Source organism: Oncorhynchus gorbuscha, linkage group LG04 (genome assembly GCF_021184085.1).
Source record: "Oncorhynchus gorbuscha isolate QuinsamMale2020 ecotype Even-year linkage group LG04, OgorEven_v1.0, whole genome shotgun sequence".
NCBI lineage: Eukaryota > Metazoa > Chordata > Actinopteri > Salmoniformes > Salmonidae > Oncorhynchus > Oncorhynchus gorbuscha.
This window is the reverse complement of record NC_060176.1, coordinates 5,347,480-5,370,000: the sequence shown is the minus strand read 5'-3', so window position 1 is coordinate 5,370,000 and position 22,521 is coordinate 5,347,480. Positions and strand designations below refer to the sequence as shown.

The 22,521-nt window shown below is 41.9% G+C and overlaps 1 protein-coding gene across 1 annotated transcript in view; it reads left to right on the top strand.

Annotated features, from left to right (window-relative positions):
• LOC124033574 (72 kDa type IV collagenase-like) overlaps positions 1 to 22,521 on the top strand; it is a 35,303-nt gene that overhangs the window by 8,065 nt on the left and 4,717 nt on the right. The window contains exons 7-10 of the mRNA XM_046345630.1: positions 4,106 to 4,279; positions 4,738 to 4,893; positions 5,127 to 5,253; positions 17,625 to 17,761. Of these exons, the coding sequence (XP_046201586.1) occupies positions 4,106 to 4,279; positions 4,738 to 4,893; positions 5,127 to 5,253; positions 17,625 to 17,761 (594 nt within the window). The remainder of the gene's footprint in view (positions 1 to 4,105; positions 4,280 to 4,737; positions 4,894 to 5,126; positions 5,254 to 17,624; positions 17,762 to 22,521) is intronic.

The following is a 22,521-nucleotide window of genomic DNA, read 5'->3' as shown; positions in this document are numbered from 1 at the left end:
AATTTGTTCTTAACCCGACTTGCCTAGTTAAAGAAAGGTAAAATAAAAAACATTGCCTCCACCATGCTTGACAGATGGCATCAAGCACTCCTCCAGCATCTTTTCATTATTTCTGCGTCTCACGAATGTTCTTTTTTGTGATCCGAACACCTCAAACTTAAATGTGTCTGTCCATACCACTTTTTTCTAAATCTTCCTCTGTCCAGTGTCTGTGTTCTTTTACCCATCTTAATCCTTTCTTTTTATTGGCCAGTCTGAGATGTCCTTTTCTTTGCAACTTGGAGTCATCTCTTCACTGTTGACATTGAGACTGGTGTTTTGCAGGTACTATTTAATAAAGCTACCAGGTGAGGACTTGTGAGGCATCTGTTTCTCAAACTAGACACTCTAATGTACTTGTCCTCTTCCTCAGTTGTGAACCGGGGCCTCTCTCTCCTCTTTGTATTCTGGTTAGGTCCAGTTTGCACTGTTCTGTGAAGGGAGTAGTACACAGCGTTGTACGAGATCTTCAGTTTATTGCCAGTTTCTGAATAGCATTCATTTCTCAGAACAAGAATAGACTGACGAGTTTCAGAAGTAAGGTCTTTGTTTCTGGGAATTTTGAGCCTGTAATCGAACCCACACATGCTTGGGAGGAAAACAGTTTTTACCCCCAAGCCATAAGATTCCTGAACAGGTAAGCAAATGGCTACCCGGACTATTTGTATTGTGTGCCTCCCCCAAACCCCTATTTTACGCTGCTGCTACTCTCTGTTTATCTTATATGCATCGTCACTTTAACTATACATTCATGTACATACTACCTCAATTGGCCCGACCAACCAGTGCCCCCGCACATTGGCTAACCCGGCTACCTGCATTGTGTCCCGCCACCCCAAACCGCCAACCCCTCTTTTACACTACTACTACTCTCTGGGTATCATATATGTATAGTCACTTTAACCATATCTACATGTACATACTACCTCAATGTATGTAGCCTCACTACTGTATATAGCCTCGCTACTGTATATAGCCTCTCTACTGTATATAGCCTCGCTACTGTATATAGCCTCTCTACTGTATATAGCCTCTCTACTGTATATAGCCTCGCTACTGTATATAGCCTCGCTACTGTATATAGCCTCGCTACTGTATATAGCCTCTCTACTGTATATAGCCTCGCTACTGTATATAGCCTCTCTACTGTATATAGCCTCTCTACTGTATATAGCCTCGCTACTGTATATAGCCTCTCTACTCTATATAGCCTCTCTACTGTATATAGCCTCGCTACTGTATATAGCCTCACTACTGTATATAGCCTCTCTACTGTATATAGCCTCTCTACTGTATATAGCCTCGCTACTGTATATAGCCTCTCTACTGTATATAGCCTCTCTACTGTATATAGCCTCACTACTGTATATAGCCTCTCTACTGTATATAGCCTCTCTACTGTATATAGCCTCGCTACTGTATATAGCCTCTCTACTGTACATAGCCTCGCTACTGTATATAGCCTCGCTACTGTATATAGCCTCTCTACTGTATATAGCCTCGCTACTGTATATAGCCTCTCTACTGTATATAGCCTCGCTACTGTATATAGCCTCTCTACTGTATATAGCCTCGCTACTGTATATAGCCTCGCTACTGTATATAGCCTCGCTACTGTATATAGCCTATCTACTGTATATAGCCTCACTACTGTATGTAGCCTCGCTACTGTTATTTTTCACTGTCTTATTACTGTTGTTTTATTTCTTTACCTACCTATTGTTCAACTAATACCTTTTTTTGTACTGTTGGTTAGAGCCTGTAAGTAAGCAATTCACTGTAAGGTCTACTACACTTGTTGTAGACCTGACAAATAAACTTTGATTTGATGCTCCAGATACTCAACTAGTCTAAAGAAGGCCAGTTTTATTGCTTCTTTAATCAGAACAACAGTTTTCAGCTGTGCTAACATAATTGCAAAAGGGTTTTCTAATGATCAGTTAGCCTTTTAAAATTATAAACTTGGATTAGCTAATTTCCAGCTACGATAGTCATTAACATTTACATTTACAACAATGTCTACACTGTATTTCTGACTAATTTGATGTTATTTTAATGGACAAAAATGTTATTTTCTTTCAAAAACAAGGACATTTCTAAGTGACCCCAAACTTTTGAACGGTTGAAATTGAGCTCAGCTGCGTCCTGTTTCAATTGACCATCCTTGAGATGTTTCTACAACTTGATTGGAGTCTACCTGTGGGGAATTCAGTTGATTGGACATTATTTGGAACTCTATAATTTGTAAGTCGCTCTGGATAAGAGCGTCTGCTAAATGACTTAAATGTAAATGTAAATGTATAACGTCCCACAGTTGACAGTGCATGTCAGAGCAAAAACCAAGCCAAGAGGTAAAAGGAATTGCAAGAAATGCTTAATTCTGCAGGAGTTATTTTTAAGGCTACGTGAGAGGTTATAGACCTACAGTCAGTGTCCAGAGTTCAGTTTCCCATTAACCAATCTGAACAGTAGGCTACAGTTCCCTTGACATGCCATAGGCCTATTTGAAGTCCCGTCTTGTGGCTGTGGAATTTGTGTACCACCTCACAATCATCACACATAACGTAGCCGGTACTGCTATAATCCTCTTTTACCACTTCACCAAATATTTTCTGAACATGACTTTTCTGGCCCTCCCTCCTATTTGTTTTCAGTTCTTTCAGTTCCCAAAAGCCTTATTTGGCTTTCTGCTCATTCCCAAAAGCATTATTTGGCTTTCTGCTCATTCCCAAAAGCATTATTTGGCTTTCTGCTCATTCCCAAAAGCATTATTTGGCTTTCTGCTCATTCCCAAAAGCATTATTTGGCTTTCTGCTCATTCCCAAAAGCATTATTTGGCTTTCTGCTCATTCCCAAAAGCATTATTTGGCTTTCTGCTCATTCCCAAAAGCATTATTTGGCTTTCTGTCCATTCCCAAAAGCATCATTTGGCTTTCTGCTCATTCCCAAAAGCATTATTTGGCTTTCTGCTCATTCCCAAAAGCATTATTTGGCTTTCTGTCCATTCCCAAAAGCATCATTTGGCTTTCTGCTCATTCCCAAAAGCATTATTTGGCTTTCTGCTCATTCCCAAAAGCATTATTTGGCTTTCTGTCCATTCCCAAAAGCATTATTTGTCTTTCTGTACATTCCCAAAGGCATTATTTGGTGATTGGCAGTGTAGGCTTTTTGGCACACGTACAGTTAAGCCCTGAAGCTTAGGCTTATGCACTAATACCAGATAGCCTAAAATAATCAAAGAAAAACCTCAATGTAACCTATATATATTGCACAAGAATTATACATTTATGGATTTTCTAAGGTATTGTTTCTCTTTATTCAACCCACCCGTCTACCCACCCACCCTTCAGCCACACAATATTTAATGACCCTAAACCCATCCTCCCGGGACTGCAGGTTATGAGTCAACCTGCGCATCACTAGTGTGGGTGCTTGCATTTATTAGTCAAGGTGTGCTGTGCTGATGCCTCCATGTATTGGTGTAGGAGAATGTTATAATGTTCCAGATGTATGGTTTCCAATCTTGCAGCAGCTAGTCTCCTAAATGACTGTAAAAGTGTTTTACTGAGTGGCTGCTGGCGGGGTTATTTTCCATTGTGTCAGTGGGGCTGGCTCAGGGGTTTGGGGTAGAGTCGAGAGAGTGGGGATATGGGGAGGGAGAGAGGGGGGGGGGGTTTAAGGCTGAGGTTTTCATCTGGTTCTAATTGGTTGGGAATGCTGGCATGCAGTGTAGCCTTGTGTGTAAGAAGCACTGAATAAGAAACAGGCTGCTTAAAAAACCACACAGGCCCAGTATTGTGCTGTACCAACCCAGATCCCAGATATAATATTATCATGCAGAAAAAGAAAAGCCCCTTTTTGGAGAGTAGTATTTGGTTTAGTTTTGGATATACCGTAGATACAAAATACATCTGATGTCAATGTCATTACAGTCATGGTAGTTTCTCAAGCAAATCCATTTAGCAATTCAACCCAAATCAAGTTGATAACTTTTAGCACGACCTCATCGGCACACAAAGAAAAGTCCATTTGGTCCTGAAATATGTGTTTTTGTTCACCCATGCAGCCATGTCCACCGTTGGAGGAAACTCTGAGGGTTCCCCCTGTGTGTTCCCCTTCACGTTCCTTGGAGACACTTATGACAGTTGCACCACCTCTGGACGTAGCGACGGTAAGATGTGGTGCGCCTCCACCAAGAGCTACGACGACGACCGCAAGTGGGGCTTCTGTCCTGATCAAGGTAAATATGTCATCAATGACCTTTGACATTATGCTTGTTTGTAGGTGGTTTTAGCAGTTTAGTGGACAATGACAATTCATATTTATTTGAATCATTTGTATTATTATTCTGTTTTATTCATTATTGTATTCAGTCATTGTCTATGCAGACTGAAGGGAAAGTGGCCAACAGGAATTTCCCAACATGAAAACTATTTTCATTAACATGGAAACTATTTTCATTCACCTGAATATAACTTGACTTGTTATGGTTATAATAGCAAGTCAGTTAAGAATAATGGCCTAGGAACAGTGGGTTAACTGTCTATTCAGGGGTAGAACAACAGATTTGTACCTTGTCAGTTCAGGGATTTGACCTTGCAACCTTTCGGTTACTAGTCCAATGCTTTACCCACTAGGCTACCCTGCCGCCCCAACATATGTGTTGCTGTATCTCTCACTCCTATTGGTGTTGTCCAGGCTACAGTCTGTTCCTGGTTGCGGCCCATGAGTTTGGCCACGCCCTGGGCTTGGAACACTCCCAGGACCCTGGTGCTCTGATGGCCCCCATGTACACCTTCACCAAGAACTTTAGACTGTCCAACGACGACATCAAGGGAATCCAGGAGCTCTATGGTCAGTTTGAAATTCTTATGTACTGCTTATGGGTTATGTATGGGTTATGTATGGGTTATGAAGTCATTATGTAGGTACCTTTTAAAATAACGTGTAACCATGACTTCACCCGCTGTTCATAACCAGAGTACTTTGGTGAATGTCCTGCAGGTAACAAATGCATTTCTCCTTGTTGAAGGATATCAATCTCATCTACTCAATGCTCACCATGTTGCCTCTCCTTTTCCTCTCAGGTGCTGGTACAGACAAGCCCGTGCCTCCCACCCAGGGCCCAGTCACTCCTATGGACATCTGTAATGAACCTGTGGTGTTTGATGCTGTGGCCCAGATCAGAGGAGAGACCTTCTTCTTCAAGGACCGGTAAGTGATTTACAGGGGATTCTACAGTATTACTTCTGATCGCCAATGGTTAGAGCAACATTTCACTTGTAGGTAATCCACTTTTGTTTGATCTTCTCAAAAAGCATGTTGCCAATCTGACCACTGATCTGTCTACAGGAAACAGGCAGAAAGAACATATAACCTGAAGATTCTTATTTTAGACTCTGTGGTTAGAGTCATTGGAGCAGACCAGTCCACAAGTTAGACCTCTCAATCCACAACTAAATCATTTCACCACAAACAATGGGTAGTTTAATAGGGTGCTTTTTTTGGTCTCACAATGCATTCTTTTCTCTTGGCAATCAGGTGTTTTCTTTGAATTAAGGGGGTGGTGTTCTCTGTTTGTCTGAGCTCTAATGCTTATCCCATGCTGTGATAAGTGTAAAGTTATGAATCAACTGGTAATAATAACCACTCTCACAATCCTGTATCAATTATGGTAAACCAAAATGGCTGCCTGTTATTAAGATTGTAAACCATTGCCTACTGTACAGTACAGGGTACAGACTTCAACTGGGATTGTCCTATGTAAGTGTAGAAAAGGAGAAAAGGAAGAGGCTTTCTGTATCTCTCCATCTTACATTATCTGTTGTGGTTCATTCTGAGCTTTCCATGACTCAGTGTACTTTCCCTCTGAAACATGAACTCTTCACCACAACAGATTAATCCTGTCTGGGACAAATTACGTTAGGAACACTTTCAACCCAAACAATAAGCAATTGCATGCCATCCAAATGACAAAATGTTGACTGAAAAGCAGGTTTAGATTATGATTCATTGGACATTTATATGTTCCTTCTCAGACTTTTCCCGCCACAGCTTTACTATATAGCTGTCATTGCTGACTGGGAACGGTGTCCAAAGCAAACAAGTAGACTTTTTGGACTCAAAAGACTGCAGTCATTCAGCCTGCCTGGCTTTGCCCCCTGCACACCGTGAATCTGGGGCTGGAGGGAAACCACCCTCAAATCATGCTTACAAATCCTGCTTTAGTTCATAGAATCCTGCTTTAGTTCATAGAATCCTGCTTTAGTTCATAGAATCCTGCTTTAGTTCATAGAATCCTGCTTTAGTTCATAGAATCCTGCTTTAGTTCATGGAATCCTGCTTTAGTTCATGGAATCCTGCTTTAGTTCATGGAATCCTGCTTTAGTTAATGGAATCCTGCTTCAGTTCATAGAATCCTGCTTTAGTTCATGGAATCCTGCTTTAGTTCATAGAATCCTGCTTTAGTTCATGGAATCCTGCTTTAGTTTATGGAATCCAGCTTTAGTTCATGGAATCCTGCTTTAGTTCATGGAATCCTGCTTTAGTTCATGGAATCCTGCTTCAGTTCATGGAATCCTGCTTTAGTTCATAGAATCCTGCTTTAGTTCATAGAATCCTTCTTTAGTTCATAGAATCCTTCTTTAGTTCATGGAATCCTGCTTTAGTTCATAGAATCCTGCTTTAGTTAAGCGTTAAGAACATATAACCTGAAGACTCTTATTTTAGACTCTGTGGTTAGAGTCATTGGAGCAGACCAGTCAATGTGTCAACGTAATATTAACTGTTAAAGGAGGGAGGACTGCCAATTAAAACCGGAGTATGGTTTTAACAGTAGAATTTCTCTCAATAGTTAGTTTAGAAATTATTTGACTATGCCTGTAAGTCATATCTTTGATTGGGTTAGTTTGATTATTTTTTAGGTTGTCTGTTGTCTGTTGTCTGCTGCTCAAACATCCTAGAGAATCCAAATGCACAAGATATCCAGCCACCATGATAAAAGCTGGCAGAATACCTATACAGTGATGTGTTGTGGCCAAGACACTGGACCTGGGGATTCCTGGAGAGATTCTCCATTTCCTCATCAGGATCATTGTCTCATTCAAAATGATTTGCGGTGTTCTAGTTCTAGATATCACATATACCATGATATCATTAACAATGACACATATTCAATGATGGCTATAATTATTGGGTGTATCTCTCAGATGGAGGGAAATGCCATTACGGAGGGAGTTACGGCTGAAGGATCTTAATTTGAGCCAATTTGCTGTAGTAAGGAAATAATCCTGAAGCAAAAGGAAATGTGAGTAATTATGTGGATCATAATTAATGGATTTTTTTTTGTAGGGGTTGATACTTTTTAAGTTTGTGCAAATTCGAGTCTGAAATGTTAAAGTGGAAATTACAAACTTTAGAAGCCTTTTTAAAACTTGAATAAACTGCTGTGCAGGACAATTCTCATCAACAAAAGAGTGGTCAAATTAAGATCCGACATCTCTATGGATGAGTTACAATACCAAACCCATAGCTGAAAGATATCTGGACTCAGAGGGCCAGTTAGGCTGTATCTCAGGTTTCAGTGGTGGGAGGACTTTGGTCCCTAGTTATTAATTGTTGGCTCTAGATCACCAGATGGTTTAGCTATCAGAGCCATGGATCAGAGGAGTGAGAGTGAGGAGAGATTCAATATAGAGAGAAAGAGTGAGGAGAGATTCAATATAGAGAGAAAGAGTGAGGAGAGATTCAATATAGAGAGAAAGAGCGAGGAGAGATTCAATATAGATTTCAATATAGAGAGAAAGACAGAAGAACTCAAACAGAGGGAGAGGAGAGATTTGGTGTAGAGAGAAAGAGTGAGGAGAGATTCAAAATAGAGAGAAAGAGTGAGGAGAGATTCAAAATAGAGAGAAAGAGTGAGGAGAGATTCAATATAGAGAGAAAGAGTGAGGAGAGATCAAATAGTTGCGCTAGAGGCGAAGGCGATAGAGAAAAATGAGGAGATGAACCTTCAATATAGAAGCTGGGATAGAGAGTGAGGAGAGAGGAGAGTCAGTATAGAGAGAAAGAGGATAGGAGGGAGAGATTCAATATAGAGAGAAAGAGTGAGGAGATATTCAAAATAGAGAGAAAGAGTGAGAGAAAGAGTGAGGAGATATTCAATATAGAGATGAAAGAGTGAAATTAGCGAAATTCAATATAGAGAGAAAGAGTGAGGAGAGATTCAATATAGAGAGAAAAGTAGGAGGAGACATGAAAAGAGCACTTCTCAGCCTTTAGGAGACAATTCAATAAAGGCGCTGTAGAACACGAGTGCTGAAAGAGAAAAAATGAGGAGAGATTCAATATAGAGAGAAAGAGTGAGGAGAGATTCAATATGCTGAGACAAAAACAAAGATGTTCAGAGAGAAAGAGTGAGGAGAGATTCAATATAGAGAGAAAGAGTGAGGAGATAAGAGGAAGCGGATAACGATTCAAAATAGAGAGAAAGAGGAGGAGAGATTCAATATAGAGAGAAAGAGTGAGGAGAGATTCAATATAGAGAGAACAGAAAGATAATATCGAGAGAAAGTTCGGGAGCCGACAGAGAGTATAGTCTAGAGAAAGAGTGAGGAGAGATTCAATATAGAGAGAAAGAGTGAGGAGAGATTTCAATATAGAGAGAAAGAGATCAATGATAGGAGAAAGATTTCAATATAGAGAGAAAGAGTGAGGAGAGATTCAAACACTTCATAGAGAGAAAGAGGATAGGATAGATTACAGACCAATTAATAGAGGAGAGATTCAATATAGAGAGAAAGAGTGAGGAGAGATTCAATATAGAGAATAGAAAGAGTGAGGAGAGGTAGTCAATATACTGAGGAGATGATTCAATATAGAAGAAAGAGTGAGGAGAGAGTCAATATAGAGAAGAAAGATATTTCAACCCATGCTTCGAGAGAAAGAGAGAAAGAGAGAGAGAAAGTCCAGCGAGATGGACCGATTCAATATAGAGAGAAAGATGAGTGAGGAGAGATTCAATATAGAGAGAAAGAGAGAGGAGAGATTCAATATAGAGAGAAAGAGTGAGGAGAGATTCAATATAGAGAGAAAGAGTGAGGAGAGATTCAATATAGAGAGAAAGAGTGAGGAGAGATTCAATATAGAGAGAAGAGGAGGGAGATGAGGAAACAGAGCGAGCTCTCAATATAGAGAAAGAGTGAGGAGAGATTCAATATAGAGAGAAAGAGTGAGGAGAGATTCAATATAGAGAGAAAGAGTGAGGAGAGATTCAATTCCACTCAGAGAGGCAGCAAGAGTGCGAAACTCAATAGAGAAATCCGTTAGGACCGATTCAATATAGAGAGAAAGAGTGAGGAAAAAGAATCATCTCCTCTTTAAAGTTCTGGAACTTGTTAGAGCAATCAGCCCTTGCCTCCCAGAGAGATTGCCCCATTCTAGAGAGAAAGGAGTGAGGAGAGATTCAATATAGAGAGAAAGAGTTGGAGAGAGAACACAATAGAAAGAGAGAAATATAGAGTAGAAAGGTGAGGAGAGAGGTTCAAAATAGAGAGAAAGGTGAGAGAGATCTCAACTATCCAGAGAGAGAAAGTGAGGAGAGATTCAATGGCGAGCAGCAGAAATTCCTGCTCGTAGGAGAGATGGCTCAATGGATCTCGAGGCAGTGTAAGAGCGTAGGAGAGATTCAAGAGTGAAAGAGAGAGAGATTCAAAATAGAGAGAAAGAGTGAGGAGAGATTCAATATAGAGAGAAAGAGTGAGGAGAGATTCAATATAGAGAGAAAGAGTGAGGAGAGAGTCAATATAGAGAGAAAGAAAGAGAGTCAATATAGAGAAAAGAGTGAGAGAGATATTCAATATAGAGAGAAAGAGTGAGGAGAGAGTCAATATAGAGAGAAAGAGTGAGGTGAGGTTCAATATAGAGAAAGAGGAGAGAGTCAAATAGGAGAAATAGGGAGAGTCAATATAGAGAGAAAGAGTGAGGAGATATTCAATATAGATTAGAGAAAGAACAGTGGGAGCAGGAACAATATAGAGAGAAAGAGTATAGAAAGAGAAAGAGTAATAAGACCAGCAGAGGGAAGTATAGAGAAAGAGAGGAGATATAAATGACAAAACATGACATAGAGAGAAAGAGTGAGGAGAGATTCAATATAGAGAGAAAGAAAGTGAGGAGAGATTCAATATAGAAGAAAGAGTTTTAGGAGAGAGTCAATATAGAGAAATTAGAAAGAGTCATATCTTTGATTGGAGAGAGTTTGATTATTTTTAGAGAGAAAGAGTTGAGGAGAGAGTCATGAGGAGAATATTCAATATAGAGAGAAAGAGTGAGGAGAGATTCAATATAGAGAGAAAAAGTGAGGAGAGATATCAATATACCATGATATCAAAGACACATATTCAATGAGGCTATAATTATTGGGTGTAGATGAGTCAGTATAGAGAAAGAGTGAGGAGTAATTATGTGGATCATAATTAGAGAAAGAGTGAGGAGAGATTCAATATAGAGGAGAGAGTCAATATAGAGAGAAAGAGTGAGGAGAGAGTCAATATAGAGAGAAAGAGTGAGGAAATCAATATAGAGAGAGAGTGAGGAGAGAGTCAATATAGAGAGAAAGAGTGAGGAGAGAGTCAATATAGAGAGAAAGAGTGAGGAGAGATTCAAACTATAGAGAAAGACTGCTGTGCAGGAGAGATCAATATAGAGAAAAAGAGTGAGGAGAGTTCAATATAGAGAGAAAGAGTGAGGAGAGAGGGCCAATATAGAGAGAAAGAGTGAGGAGAGATTCAATATAGAGAGAAAGATGGAGGAGAGAGCAATATAGAGAGAAGAGTGAGGAGAGATTCAATATAGAGAGAAAGAGTGATCAATATAGAGAGAAAGAGTGAGGAGAGATTCAATATAGAGAGAAAGAGTGAGGAGAGATTCAATATAGAGAGAAAGAGTGAGGAGAGATTCAATATAGAGAGAAAGAGTGAGGAGAGATTCAATATAGAGAGAGTGAAGAGATGAGAAAGAGTGAGAGATTTCAATATAGAGAGAAAGAGTGAGGAGAGATTCAATATAGAGAGAAAGAGTGAGGAGAGAGTCAATATAGAGAGAAAGAGTGAGGAGATATTCAATATAGAGAGAAAGAGTGAGGAGAGAGTCAGTATAGAGAAAGAGTGAGGAGATATTCAATATAGAGAGGAAAGAATATAGAGAGTGAGAGATTCAATATAGAGAGAAAGAGTGAGGAGAGATTCAATATAGAGAGAAAGAGTGAGGAGAGATTCAATATAGAGAGAAAGAGTGAGGAGATAATATAGAGAGAAAGAGTGAGGAGAGATTCAATATAGAGAGAAAGAGTGAGGAGATATTCAATATAGAGAGAAAGAGTGAGGAGAGATTCAAAATAGAGAGTGAGGAGAGAGTCAATAGAGAGAGATTCAATATAGAGAGAAAGAGTGAGGAGATATTCAATATAGAGAGAAAGAGTGATTCAATATAGAGAGAAAGAGTGAGGAGAGATTCAATATAGAGAGAAAGAGTGAGGAGAGATTCAATATAGAGAGAAAGAGTGAGGAGAGATTCAATATAGAGAGAAAGAGTGAGGAGATATTCAATATAGAGAGAAAGAGTGAGGAGAGATTCAATATAGAGAGAAAGAGTGAGGAGATATTCAATATAGAGAGAAAGAGTGAGGAGAGATTCAAAATAGAGAGAAAGAGTGAGGAGAGATTCAAAATAGAGAGAAAGAGTGAGGAGAGAGTCAATATAGAGAGAAAGAGAGTGAGAGAATTCAATATAGAGAAAGAGTGAGGAGAGAGTCAATATAGAGAAAAGAGTGAGGAGATATTCAATATAGAGAGAAAGAGTGAGGAGAGATTCAATATAGAGAGAAAGAGTGAGGAGATATTCAATATAGAGGAAAGAGAGAGATTCAATAGTAGAGAGAAAGAGTGAGGAGAGATTCAATATAGAGAGAAAGAGTGAGGAGATATTCAATATAGAGAGAAAGAGTGAGGAGAGAGTCAATATAGAGAGAAAGAGTGAGGAGAGATTCAATATAGAGAGAAAGAGTGAGGAGAGATTCAATATAGAGAGAAAGAGTGAGGAGAGATTCAATATAGAGAGAAAGAGTGAGGAGAGATTCAGTATAGAGAGAAAGAGTGAGGAGAGATTCAATATAGAGAGAAAGAGTGAGGAGATATTCAATATAGAGAGAAAGAGTGAGGAGATATTCAATATAGAGAGAAAGAGTGAGGAGAGAGTCAATATAGAGAGAAAGAGTGAGGAGAGAGTCAATATAGAGAGAAAGAGTGAGGAGAGATTCAATATAGAGAGAAAGAGTGAGGAGAGATTCAATATAGAGACTACAAGGAGTGAGGACATATTCAATATAGAGACAAAAAGTGAGGAGAGATTCAATATAGAGACAAAGAGTGAGGAGAAATGCAATATAGAGACAAAGAGTGAGGAGATATTCAATATAGAGACAAAGAGTGAGGAGTGGAGAGACTCAAGTCAATAAGCAAAGATTAGGATAGTGACTACTGAAGTTATTGGTGTTTTGTTTCCTCAGACAAAAAAATGTTTTCATGGAGCTGTCAACCAATGTCAAGGTTAATAAAAATAGCCTAGGACCCATTAGGATATTCACCAGTCTAGTGGGTCAATGTAATGTCTGGAGGGCAGTCATCAGTCTAGTGGGTCAATGTCATGTCTGGAGGGCAGTCACCAGTCTAGTGGGTCAATGTAATGTCTGGAGTCTGGAGGGCAGTCACCAGTCTAGTGGGCCAATGTAATGTCTGGAGGGCAGTCACCAGTCTAGTGGGCCAATGTCATGTCTGGAGGGCATTCACCAGTCTAGTGGGCTAATGTAATGTCTGGAGGGCAGTCACCAGTCTAGTGGGTCAATGTAATGTCTGGAGGGCAGTCACCAGATCCCTCTGGTGTGGGTAGAATACTCTCTCTAATCTCTCTGGTGTAGGTAGAATCCTCTCTGTAATCTCTCTGGTGTAGGTAGAATACTCTCTCTCATCTCTCTGGTGTAGGTAGAATACTATCTCTAATCATCTGGTATAGCTAGAATCCTCTCTCTAGTATCTCTGGTGTAGGTAGAATACTCTGTCTAATCCTCTGGTGTAGGTAGAATCCTCTCTAATCTCTCTGGTGTAGGTAGAATCCTCTCTCTAATCTCTGGTGTGGGTAGAATCCTCTCTCTATTCTCTCTGGTGTATTTAGAATACTCTCTCTAATCCTCTGGTGTAGGTAGAATACTCTCTCTAATCTCTCTGGTGTAGGTAGAATACTCTCTCTAATCTCTCTGGTGTAGGTAGAATACTCTCTAATCATCTGGTGTTGCTAGAATCCTCTCTCTAATCTCTCTGGTGTGGGTAGAATCATCTCTCTAATCTCTCTGGTGTGGGTAGAATCATCTCCCTAATATCTCTGGTGTAGGTAGAATACTCTCCCTAATCTCTCTGGTGTAGGTAGAATACTCTCTCTAATCTTTCTGGTGTAGGTAGAATCATCTCTCTAATCTTTCTGGTATAGGTAGAATACTCTCTCCAATCTCTCTGGTGTAGGTAGAATCCTCTCTCTACTCTCTGGTGTAGGTAGAATCATCTCTCTAATCTCTCTGGTGTAGGTACAATCATCTCTCTAATCTCTCTGGTGTGGGTAGAATCCTCTCTAGTATCTCTGGTGTAGGTAGAATCCTCTCTCTAATCTCTCGGGTGTGGGTAGAATCCTCTCTCTAATCTCTCTGGTGTTGGTAGAATCCTCTCTCTAATATCTCTGGTGTGGGTAGAATCCTCTCTCTCATCCAATGGTGTAGGTAGAATACTCTCTCTAATCTCTCTGGTGTAGGTAGAATCCTCTCTCTAATCTCTCTGGTGTAGGTAGAATACTCTCTCTCATCTCTCTGGTGTAGGTAGAATACTCTCTCTCATCTCTCTGGTGTAGGTAGAATCCTCTCTCTAATCTCTCTGGTGTAGGTAGAATACTCTCTCTCATCCAATGGTGTAGGTAGAATCCTCTCTCTAATCTCTCTGGTGTAGGTAGAATCCTCTCTCTAATCTCTCTGGTGTAGGTAGAATACTCTCTCTCATCTCTCTGGTGTAGGTAGAATCCTCTCTCTAATCTCTCTGGTGTAGGTAGAATCCTCTCTCTAATCTCTCTGGTGTAGGTAGAATCCTCTCTCTAATCTCTCTGGTGTAGGTAGAATCCTCTCTCTAATCTCTCTGGTGTAGGTAGAATCCTCTCTCTAATCTCTTTGGTGTACGTAGAATACTCTCTCTAAACCTCTGGTGTAGGTAGAATCCTCTCTCTAATCTCTCTGGTGTAGGTAGAATCCTCTCTCTAATCTCTCTGGTGTAGGTAGAATACTCTCTCTCATCTCTCTGGTGTAGGTAGAATCCTCTCTCTAATCTCTCTGGTGTAGGTAGAATCCTCTCTCTAATCTCTCTGGTGTAGGTAGAATCCTCTCTCTAATCTCTCTGGTGTAGGTAGAATCCTCTCTCTAATCTCTCTGGTGTAGGTAGAATCCTCTCTCTAATCTCTTTGGTGTACGTAGAATACTCTCTCTAAACCTCTGGTGTAGGTAGAATACTCTCTCTAATCTCTCTGGTGTAGGTAGAATCCTCTCTCTAATCTCTCTGGTGTAGGTAAAATACTCTCTCTAATCTCTCTGGTGTAGGTAGAATACTCTCTCTAATCTCTCTGGTGTAGGTAGAATCCTCTCTCTAATCTCTCTGGTGTAGGTAGAATCCTCTCTATAATCTCTCTGGTGTAGGTAGAATCCTTTCTCTATTCTCTCTGGTGTAGGTAGAATCCTCTCTCTAATCCTCTGGCGTAGGTAGAATACTCTCTCTAATCTCTCTGGTGTAGGTAGAATCCTCTCTCTAATCTCTCTGGTGTAGGTAAAATACTCTCTCTAATCTCTCTGGTGTAGGTAGAATCATCTCTCTCTCTAATCTCTCTGGTGTAGGTAGAATACTCTCTCTCTCTCATCTCTCTTGTGTAGGTAGAATACTCTCTCTAATCTCTTTGGTGTACGTAGAATACTCTCTCTAATCCTCTGGTGTAGGTAGAATACTCTCTCTAATCTCTCTGGTGTAGGTAGAATCCTCTCTCTAATCTCTCTGGTGTAGGTAAAATACTCTCTCTAATATCTCTGGTGTAGGTAGAATCCTCTCTCTAATCTCTCTGGTGTAGGTAGAATACTCTCTCTAATCTCTCTGGTGGGCACTGCGTTCATCCACCTCTGGCCTGCTCGCCTCCCTACCACTGAGGAAGTACAGCTCCCGCTCAGCCCAGTCAAAACTGTTCGCTGCCCTGGCCCCCCAATGGTGGAACAAACTCCCTCACGACGCCAGGACAGCTGAGTCAATCACCACCTTCCGGAGACACCTGAAACCCCACCTCTTTAAGGAATACCTAGGATAGGATAAGTAATCCCTCTCACCCCACCCCCCCTAAGTTTTAGATGCACTATTGTTAAGTGACTGTCCCACTGGATGTCATAAGGTGAATGCACCAATTTGTAAGTCGCTCTGGATAAGAGCGTCTGCTAAATGACTTAAATGTAATGTAAATGTGGTGTAGGTAGAATCCTCTCTCTAATCTCTCTGGTGTAGGTAGAATCCTCTCTCTAATCTCTCTGGTGTTGGTAGAATACTCTCTCTAATCCTCTGGTGTAGGTAGAATCCTCTCTCTAATCTCTCTGGTGTAGGTAGAATCCTCTCTCTCTGGTGTAGGTAGAATCCTCTCTCTAATCTCTCCTGTCTCAGCATGTTGATGGAAAGCAGATCTGGACATGAAGGATGAGTAAGACATGGTGCGTAGAATGTATGCACACATGACTGTAAGTCGTTTTGGATAAAAGCGTCTGCTAAATGGCATATATTATTATATTATTATTACATGCTGGTGGTCTAACTTCACTGTGTGCTCAGCACCTTATTTACAGTCAATGGCTCAGCACAGGGCTGAGCCATTCACTGTTCACTGGCCTAGTGATTAAAACAAATATATATATTTAACTTTTTTCAACTAGGCAAATCAGTTAAGAACAAATTCTTATTTACAATGACGGTCTACACCGGCCAAACCAAGACTACGCTCCCAATCACGGCGGTGATGAGGTGGACCTGAATGGGATCGAGACACTGAACACAGACACCCCTGCTAGCTAGGTTTCTCTAATCTCTGTGACGCAGATATACAATTTCCTGTTATCTCACAATCAGAGGTGGACATGGATTGTCTACCTGTCTGATTCAGGGTCAGATTGGCTTGTTTTGTGGGGCTAATTCAAAATACCTCAACCTTGAATAGATTGCTATAGCAAATCATCATATGACTACTTTGGCCATATCTGCATAGCATTTTATAACCATTAACAGGCTTTATCTATCTGAGAAATATCTGGCTCTTTGAAAAATAGGTCAATGGAAAAGACTTGGGGTGCTGCTGCTATTGTTGCTCATGCAGCTGCCTGTTGGAAATCTGTGCAAGATGGGTCTTGTTCCCCTGGCTTCTATAAACCCCGGTCCTAACGAGAACCAGATGCTGAATGAATCAGGCTATTGTGGCTTCGCTGCCTGGGCTGCTGAAACTCTCCCTCTCACTCACTGCCCCTCTCTCTCTATACCCCCCTTACTTTCCCCTCTCACATCTCTTTCTGTACTTCACTTTCCCCTCTCCCCTCTCTCTTTCCCTCTTCCCTCCTCTCCCCTCTCTCTTTCCCTCTTCCCTCCTCTCCCCTCTCTCTTTCCCCCTTCCTTCCTCTCCACTCTCTCTGTCCCTCTTCCCTCCTCTCCCCTCTCTCTCCCTCTTTCCCCTTTCCCCTTTCCCCCTTCCTTCCTCTCCCCTCTCTCTCTGTCCCTCTTCCCTCCTCTCCCCCTCTCCCTCTTTCCCTCTTCCCTCCTCTCCCTCTCCTCTCTTCTCCCCTCTCTTTCCCTTCCTCTCCCCCCTCTCTTTCCCCCTCTTCTCCTCTCCTTTCCCCTCCCTCTCATTCCCCCTTCCCTCCTCTTTCTCTTTCCCCTCTCTTTTCCCTCTCCCTCTCTCTTTTTCCCTCTTTCCTCTTTCCTCCTCCCCCCTCTATTTCCCTCTTTCCTCCTCTCCCCCTCTATTTCCCTCTTTCCTCCTCTCCCCCTCTCCCCTCTCTCTTTCCCTCTTCCCTCCTCTCCCCTCTCTCTTTCCCCCTTCCCTCCTCTCCTCTCTCTTTCCCCTTTCCCCTCTCTCTTTCCCTCTTCCCTCCTCTCCCCTCTCTCTTTCCCTCTTTCCCCTTTCCCTCTCTCTTTCCCCCTTCCCTCCTCTCCTCTCTCTCTTCCCCTCTTTCCTACTCACCGCGCTCTCCTTCCCTCTTTCCTTCACCCCTTTCTCGCTGTTTCTCTCCCATCTCTCCTCTCCCCTTCCCCCCTCTCCTCTCTTCCCCACTGTCCTCTACTCTCCCTTCAACTGCCCCCTCCTTTTCTCTCCTCTCCTCTCCTCTCCTCTCCTCTCCTCCTCTCCTCTCCTCTCCTCTCCTCTCCTCTCTGCACCCTCTTACATGATTTGAACCAGTAGGTAACTCCTCTCTCTGCTCTCTCTATCAGGTTCATATTCAGGTCAACCAACTTCCGGGGCAAGCCTTCAGGTCCCATGCTGGTAGCCACCTACTGGCCTGAGCTCCCAGTCACCATCGACGCTGCCTATGAGAACCCATTGGAGGAGAAGACTGTGTTCTTTGCAGGTAATGTATGTATGGGAGACTGAGTTGTGTCATCCACCGTTGAGATACAGTGCTTTGGGAAAGTATTCAGACCACTTGACTTTTTCCACATTTTGTAATGTTACAACTTTATTCCAAAATTGCTTCTTTTTTTTAAAACACACAATATCACAATAATGACAAAGCGAAAACAGGTTTTTAGATATTTGGGGGAAATTTATTAAAAATAAAAACAGAAATACCTTATTTACATAAGTATTCAGACCCTTTCTATGATAAAGTCAAGGGGTCTGAATACTTTCCGAATGCACTGTACATGCATACATACATACATACATACATACATACATACATACATACATACATACATACATACATACATACATACATACATACATACATACATACATACATACATACATACATACATACATACATACATACATACATACATACATACATACATACATACATACATACATACATACATACAGTGCCTTGCGAAAGTATTCGCCCCCCTTGACCTTTGCAACCTTTTGCCACATTTCAGGCTTCAAACATACAGATATAAAACTGTATTTTTTTGTGAAGAATCAACAACAAGTGGGAGACAACCATGAAGTGGAACGACATTTATTGGATATTTCAAACTTTTTTAACAAATCAAAAACTGAAAAATTGGGCGTGCAAAATTATTCAGCCCCCTTAAGTTAATACTTTGTAGCTCCACCTTTTGCTGCGATTACAGCTGTAAGTCGCTTGGGGTATGTCTCTCAGTTTTGCACATCGAGAGACTGAATTTTTTTCCCATTCCTCCTTGCAAAACAGCTCGAGCTCAGTGAGGTTGGATGGAGAGCATTTGTGAACAGCAGTTGTCAGTTCTTTCCACAGATTCTCAATTGGATTCAGGTCTGGACTTTGACTTGGCCATTCTAACACCTGGATATGTTTATTTTTGAACCATTCCATTGTAGATTTTGCTTTATGTTTTGGATCATTGTCTTGTTGGAAGACAAATCTCCGTCCCAGTCTCAGGTCTTTTGTAGACTCCATCAGGTTTTCTTCCAGAATGGTCCTGTATTTGGCTCCATCCATCTTCCCATCAATTTTAACTATCTTCCCTGTCCCTGCTGAAGAAAAGCAGGCACAAATCATGATGCTGCCACCACCATGTTTGACAGTGGGGATGGTGTGTTCAGGGTGATGAGCTGTGTTACTTTTACGCCAAACATAACGTTTTGCATTGTTGCCAAAAAGTTCAATTTTGGTTTCATCTGACCAGAGCACCTTCTTCCACATGTTTGGTGTGTCTCCCAGGTGGCTTGTGGCAAACTTTAAACAACACTTTTTATGGATATCTTTAAGAAATGGCTTTCTTCTTGCCACTCTTCCATAAAGGCCAGATTTGTGCAATATACGACTGATTGTTGTCCTATGGACAGAGTCTCCCACCTCAGCTGTAGATCTCTGCAGTTCATCCAGAGTGATCATGGGCCTCTTGGCTGCATCTCTGATCAGTCTTCTCCTTGTATGAGCTGAAAGTTTAGAGGGATGGCCAGGTCTTGGTAGATTTGCAGTGGTCTGATACTCCTTCCATTTCAATATTATCGCTTGCACTGTGCTCCTTGGGATGTTTAAAGCTTGGGAAATCTTTTTGTATCCAAATCCGGCTTTAAACTTCTTCACAACAGTATCTCGGACCTGCCTGGTGTGTTCCTTGTTCTTCATGATGCTCTCTGCGCTTTTAACGGACCTCTGAGCCTATCACAGTGCAGGTGCATTTATACGGAGACTTGATTACACACAGGTGGATTGTATTTATCATCATTAGTCATTTAGGTCAACATTGGATCATTCAGAGATCCTCACTGAACTTCTGGAGAGAGTTTGCTGCACTGAAAGTAAAGGGGCTGAATAATTTTGCACGCCCAATTTTTCAGTTTTTGATTTGTTAAAAAAGTTTGAAATATCCAATAAATGTCGTTCCACTTCATGATTGTGTCCCACTTGTTGTTGATTCTTCACAAAAAAATACAGTTTTATATCTTTATGTTTGAAGCCTGAAATGTGGCAAAAGGTCGCAAAGTTCAAGGGGGCCGAATACTTTCGCAAGGCACTGTACATACATGTATTGTCTAGGGTTTTTGTAATTCTATGTTGGCCTGATATGGGTCCCAATCAAAGACAGCTGTTTATCGTTGTCTCTGATTGAGGATCATATTTTGGTAGCCATTTCACTTTGATGTTTGTGGGATCTTGTCTATGTGTAGTTGCCTGTCAGCACTCGTTTGTATAGCTTCACGTTTTGTTTTGTTATGTTGTTAGTTTGTTCAGTGTTCATTCTTTAATAAGAATGTATGCATACCACACTGCACCTTGGTCCGATCCTTATAACGAACTGGCAGAGTCAGGGGTTAGACCTGGCAGAGTCAGGGGTTAGACCTGAGCCAACTCCTCGTGCTTACCGTGGGGAGCGTGTGACTGGGCAGACACCGTGTTACGTGCACGGTGTCTCCAGTTCGCATTCATAGCCCGGTGCGCTCTATTCCAGCTCCTCGCATTTTGCGGGTGGATGGTGCCATCCAGGACGGATGGTACCGGCTCAGTGCTCCTGGTCTCCAGTACACCTCCTTGGACCAGGATATCCTGCGCTGGCTCTGCGCACTGTGTCTCCGGTGCGTCTGCACAGCCCAGTGCGTCCTGTGCCAGCGCCCCGCTCTTGCTGGGCTCAAGTGAGCATCCAGCCAGGACGCATTGTGCCAGCTCTACGCACCAGATCTCCAGTGCGCCTCCACAGTCCAGTGCATCCTGTGCCTGCTCCCCGCGCTCGCCCTGAGGTGCGTGTCACCAGTCCGGTACCACCAGTGCCGGCACCACGCATCAGACCTCCAGTGCGCCTCCAGAGCCCAGTACGTCCTGTGCCTGCTCCTCGCACTCGCCCTGAGAAGCATGTCTTCATCCCGGTACCATCAGTGCCGGCACCACGCATCAGGTCTCCAGTGCGGCTCCACAGTCCAGAGCTTCCGGCGACAGTTCCCAGTCCAGAGCTTCCGGCGACAGTTCCCAGTCCAGAGCTTCCGGAGAGAGTTCCCAGTCCAGAGCTTCCGGAGACAGTTCCCAGTCCAGAGCTTCCGGAGACAGTTCCCAGTCCAGAGCTTCCGGAGAGAGTTCCCAGTCCAGGGCTTCCGGCGACAGTTCCCAGTCCAGAGCTTCCGGAGACAGTTCACAGTCCGGAGCTTCCGGAGACAGTTCCCAGTCCAGGGTCTCCGGCGACAGTTCACAGTCCGGGGCCTCCGGCAATGATCCGCAGTCCAGGGCCTCCGGCGATGATCCACGGTCCGGTTCTACAAAGGCAGAGGGATCAGCGTAAAGAGGGGGGCTATGTCCAAAAACGGAACCGCCACCGAGGGTAGATGCCCACCCGGACCCTCCCCTATAGGTTCAGGTTTGCGGCCGGGAGTCCGCACCTTTGGGGGAAGGGGGGGTATTGTCATGCCCTGACCTAAGATATCTCTGTTTTCTTTATATTTTTGTTAGGTCAGGGTGTGACTAGGGTGGGTACGCTAGTTTTGTATTGTCTAGGGTTTTTGTATTGTCTAGGGTTTTTGTATGTCTAGAGTTTTGTAGGTCTAGGGGGTTTTGTAATTCTATGTTGGCCTGATATGGTTCCCAATCAGAGATAGCTGTTTATCGTTGTCTCTGATTGAGGATCATATTTAGGTAGCCATTTCCCTTTGGTGTTTGTGGGATCTTGTCTATGTGTAGTTGTCTGTCAGCACTCGTTTGTATAGCTTCACGTTTTGTTTTGTTATTTTGTTAGTTTGTTCAGTGTTCATTCTTTAAATAAATTAGAATGTACACATGCCACGGTGCGCCTTGGTCTGATCCTTATAACGAACGTGACAATAAAGAATATAAATATGTCTGGATTTGATTAGAGCTTTGATCAGCATGAAGATTAAAACCTGATGCTACCTGAGCCTGACGAGCCATATATTAAATACATTTAATGAGCCCTACATTAACCACATTTAATGAACCCAAACCCAAAAAGGCCCAAATAGTTGTAGCTAGCAATATGCTCTCTTTGGTAGTAAAATGAAACTATCTCCCGTAGGCTAATCTTTTTGAGTGTGAACAGTATTAATGTACTGTATTGTATTATACTGTATTATTTGGACTGGAATTACACACATCATTCACACCATGATAAAGCAGAATAGAACATGCAATTCTGAAGCAGAACATGTGTCCTACAAAGTTACAAGTATAGCCTAGAAATTAGATTTGAATTTTTGAATTTGTATAATTAGTAGGCTGACGCTTCATTCCTTCCTCACTTTCAACAGTTAAATGAAATACGTTTTTGATGTCCTTATCTTCATCATTCCAGCAAGCTATTCTAGTCTGGCTTTTCCTGCACGGGACTCCGAGAGGTAAGGAGCGTTTTTTTAGGAGGCCAGGGGAGCAGAGGTGCTTGTGTATTGCACAAGACACAGGGGCTATAAGTTATACGCTTATTATGCATAACTCATCATTAATTAGCTTAATATAAGGTTAATACCTTATTGAATGTATTACCTGATAGCGGTAGGTGAGGACATCTATATATAGGGCTGTATGTCAATCTAGAACAGGATGATCTATTTTGAATGGAGTTGATGGAGAGAGAGAGACTGCGCGGGCACTGATTTAAAGCAACGATATTCGAGTGACAGGCTGTTTTAAAACTTTGCAGCTGCAATACAAAACATGTTCTATCTTTACAGTTAAAAAACAAG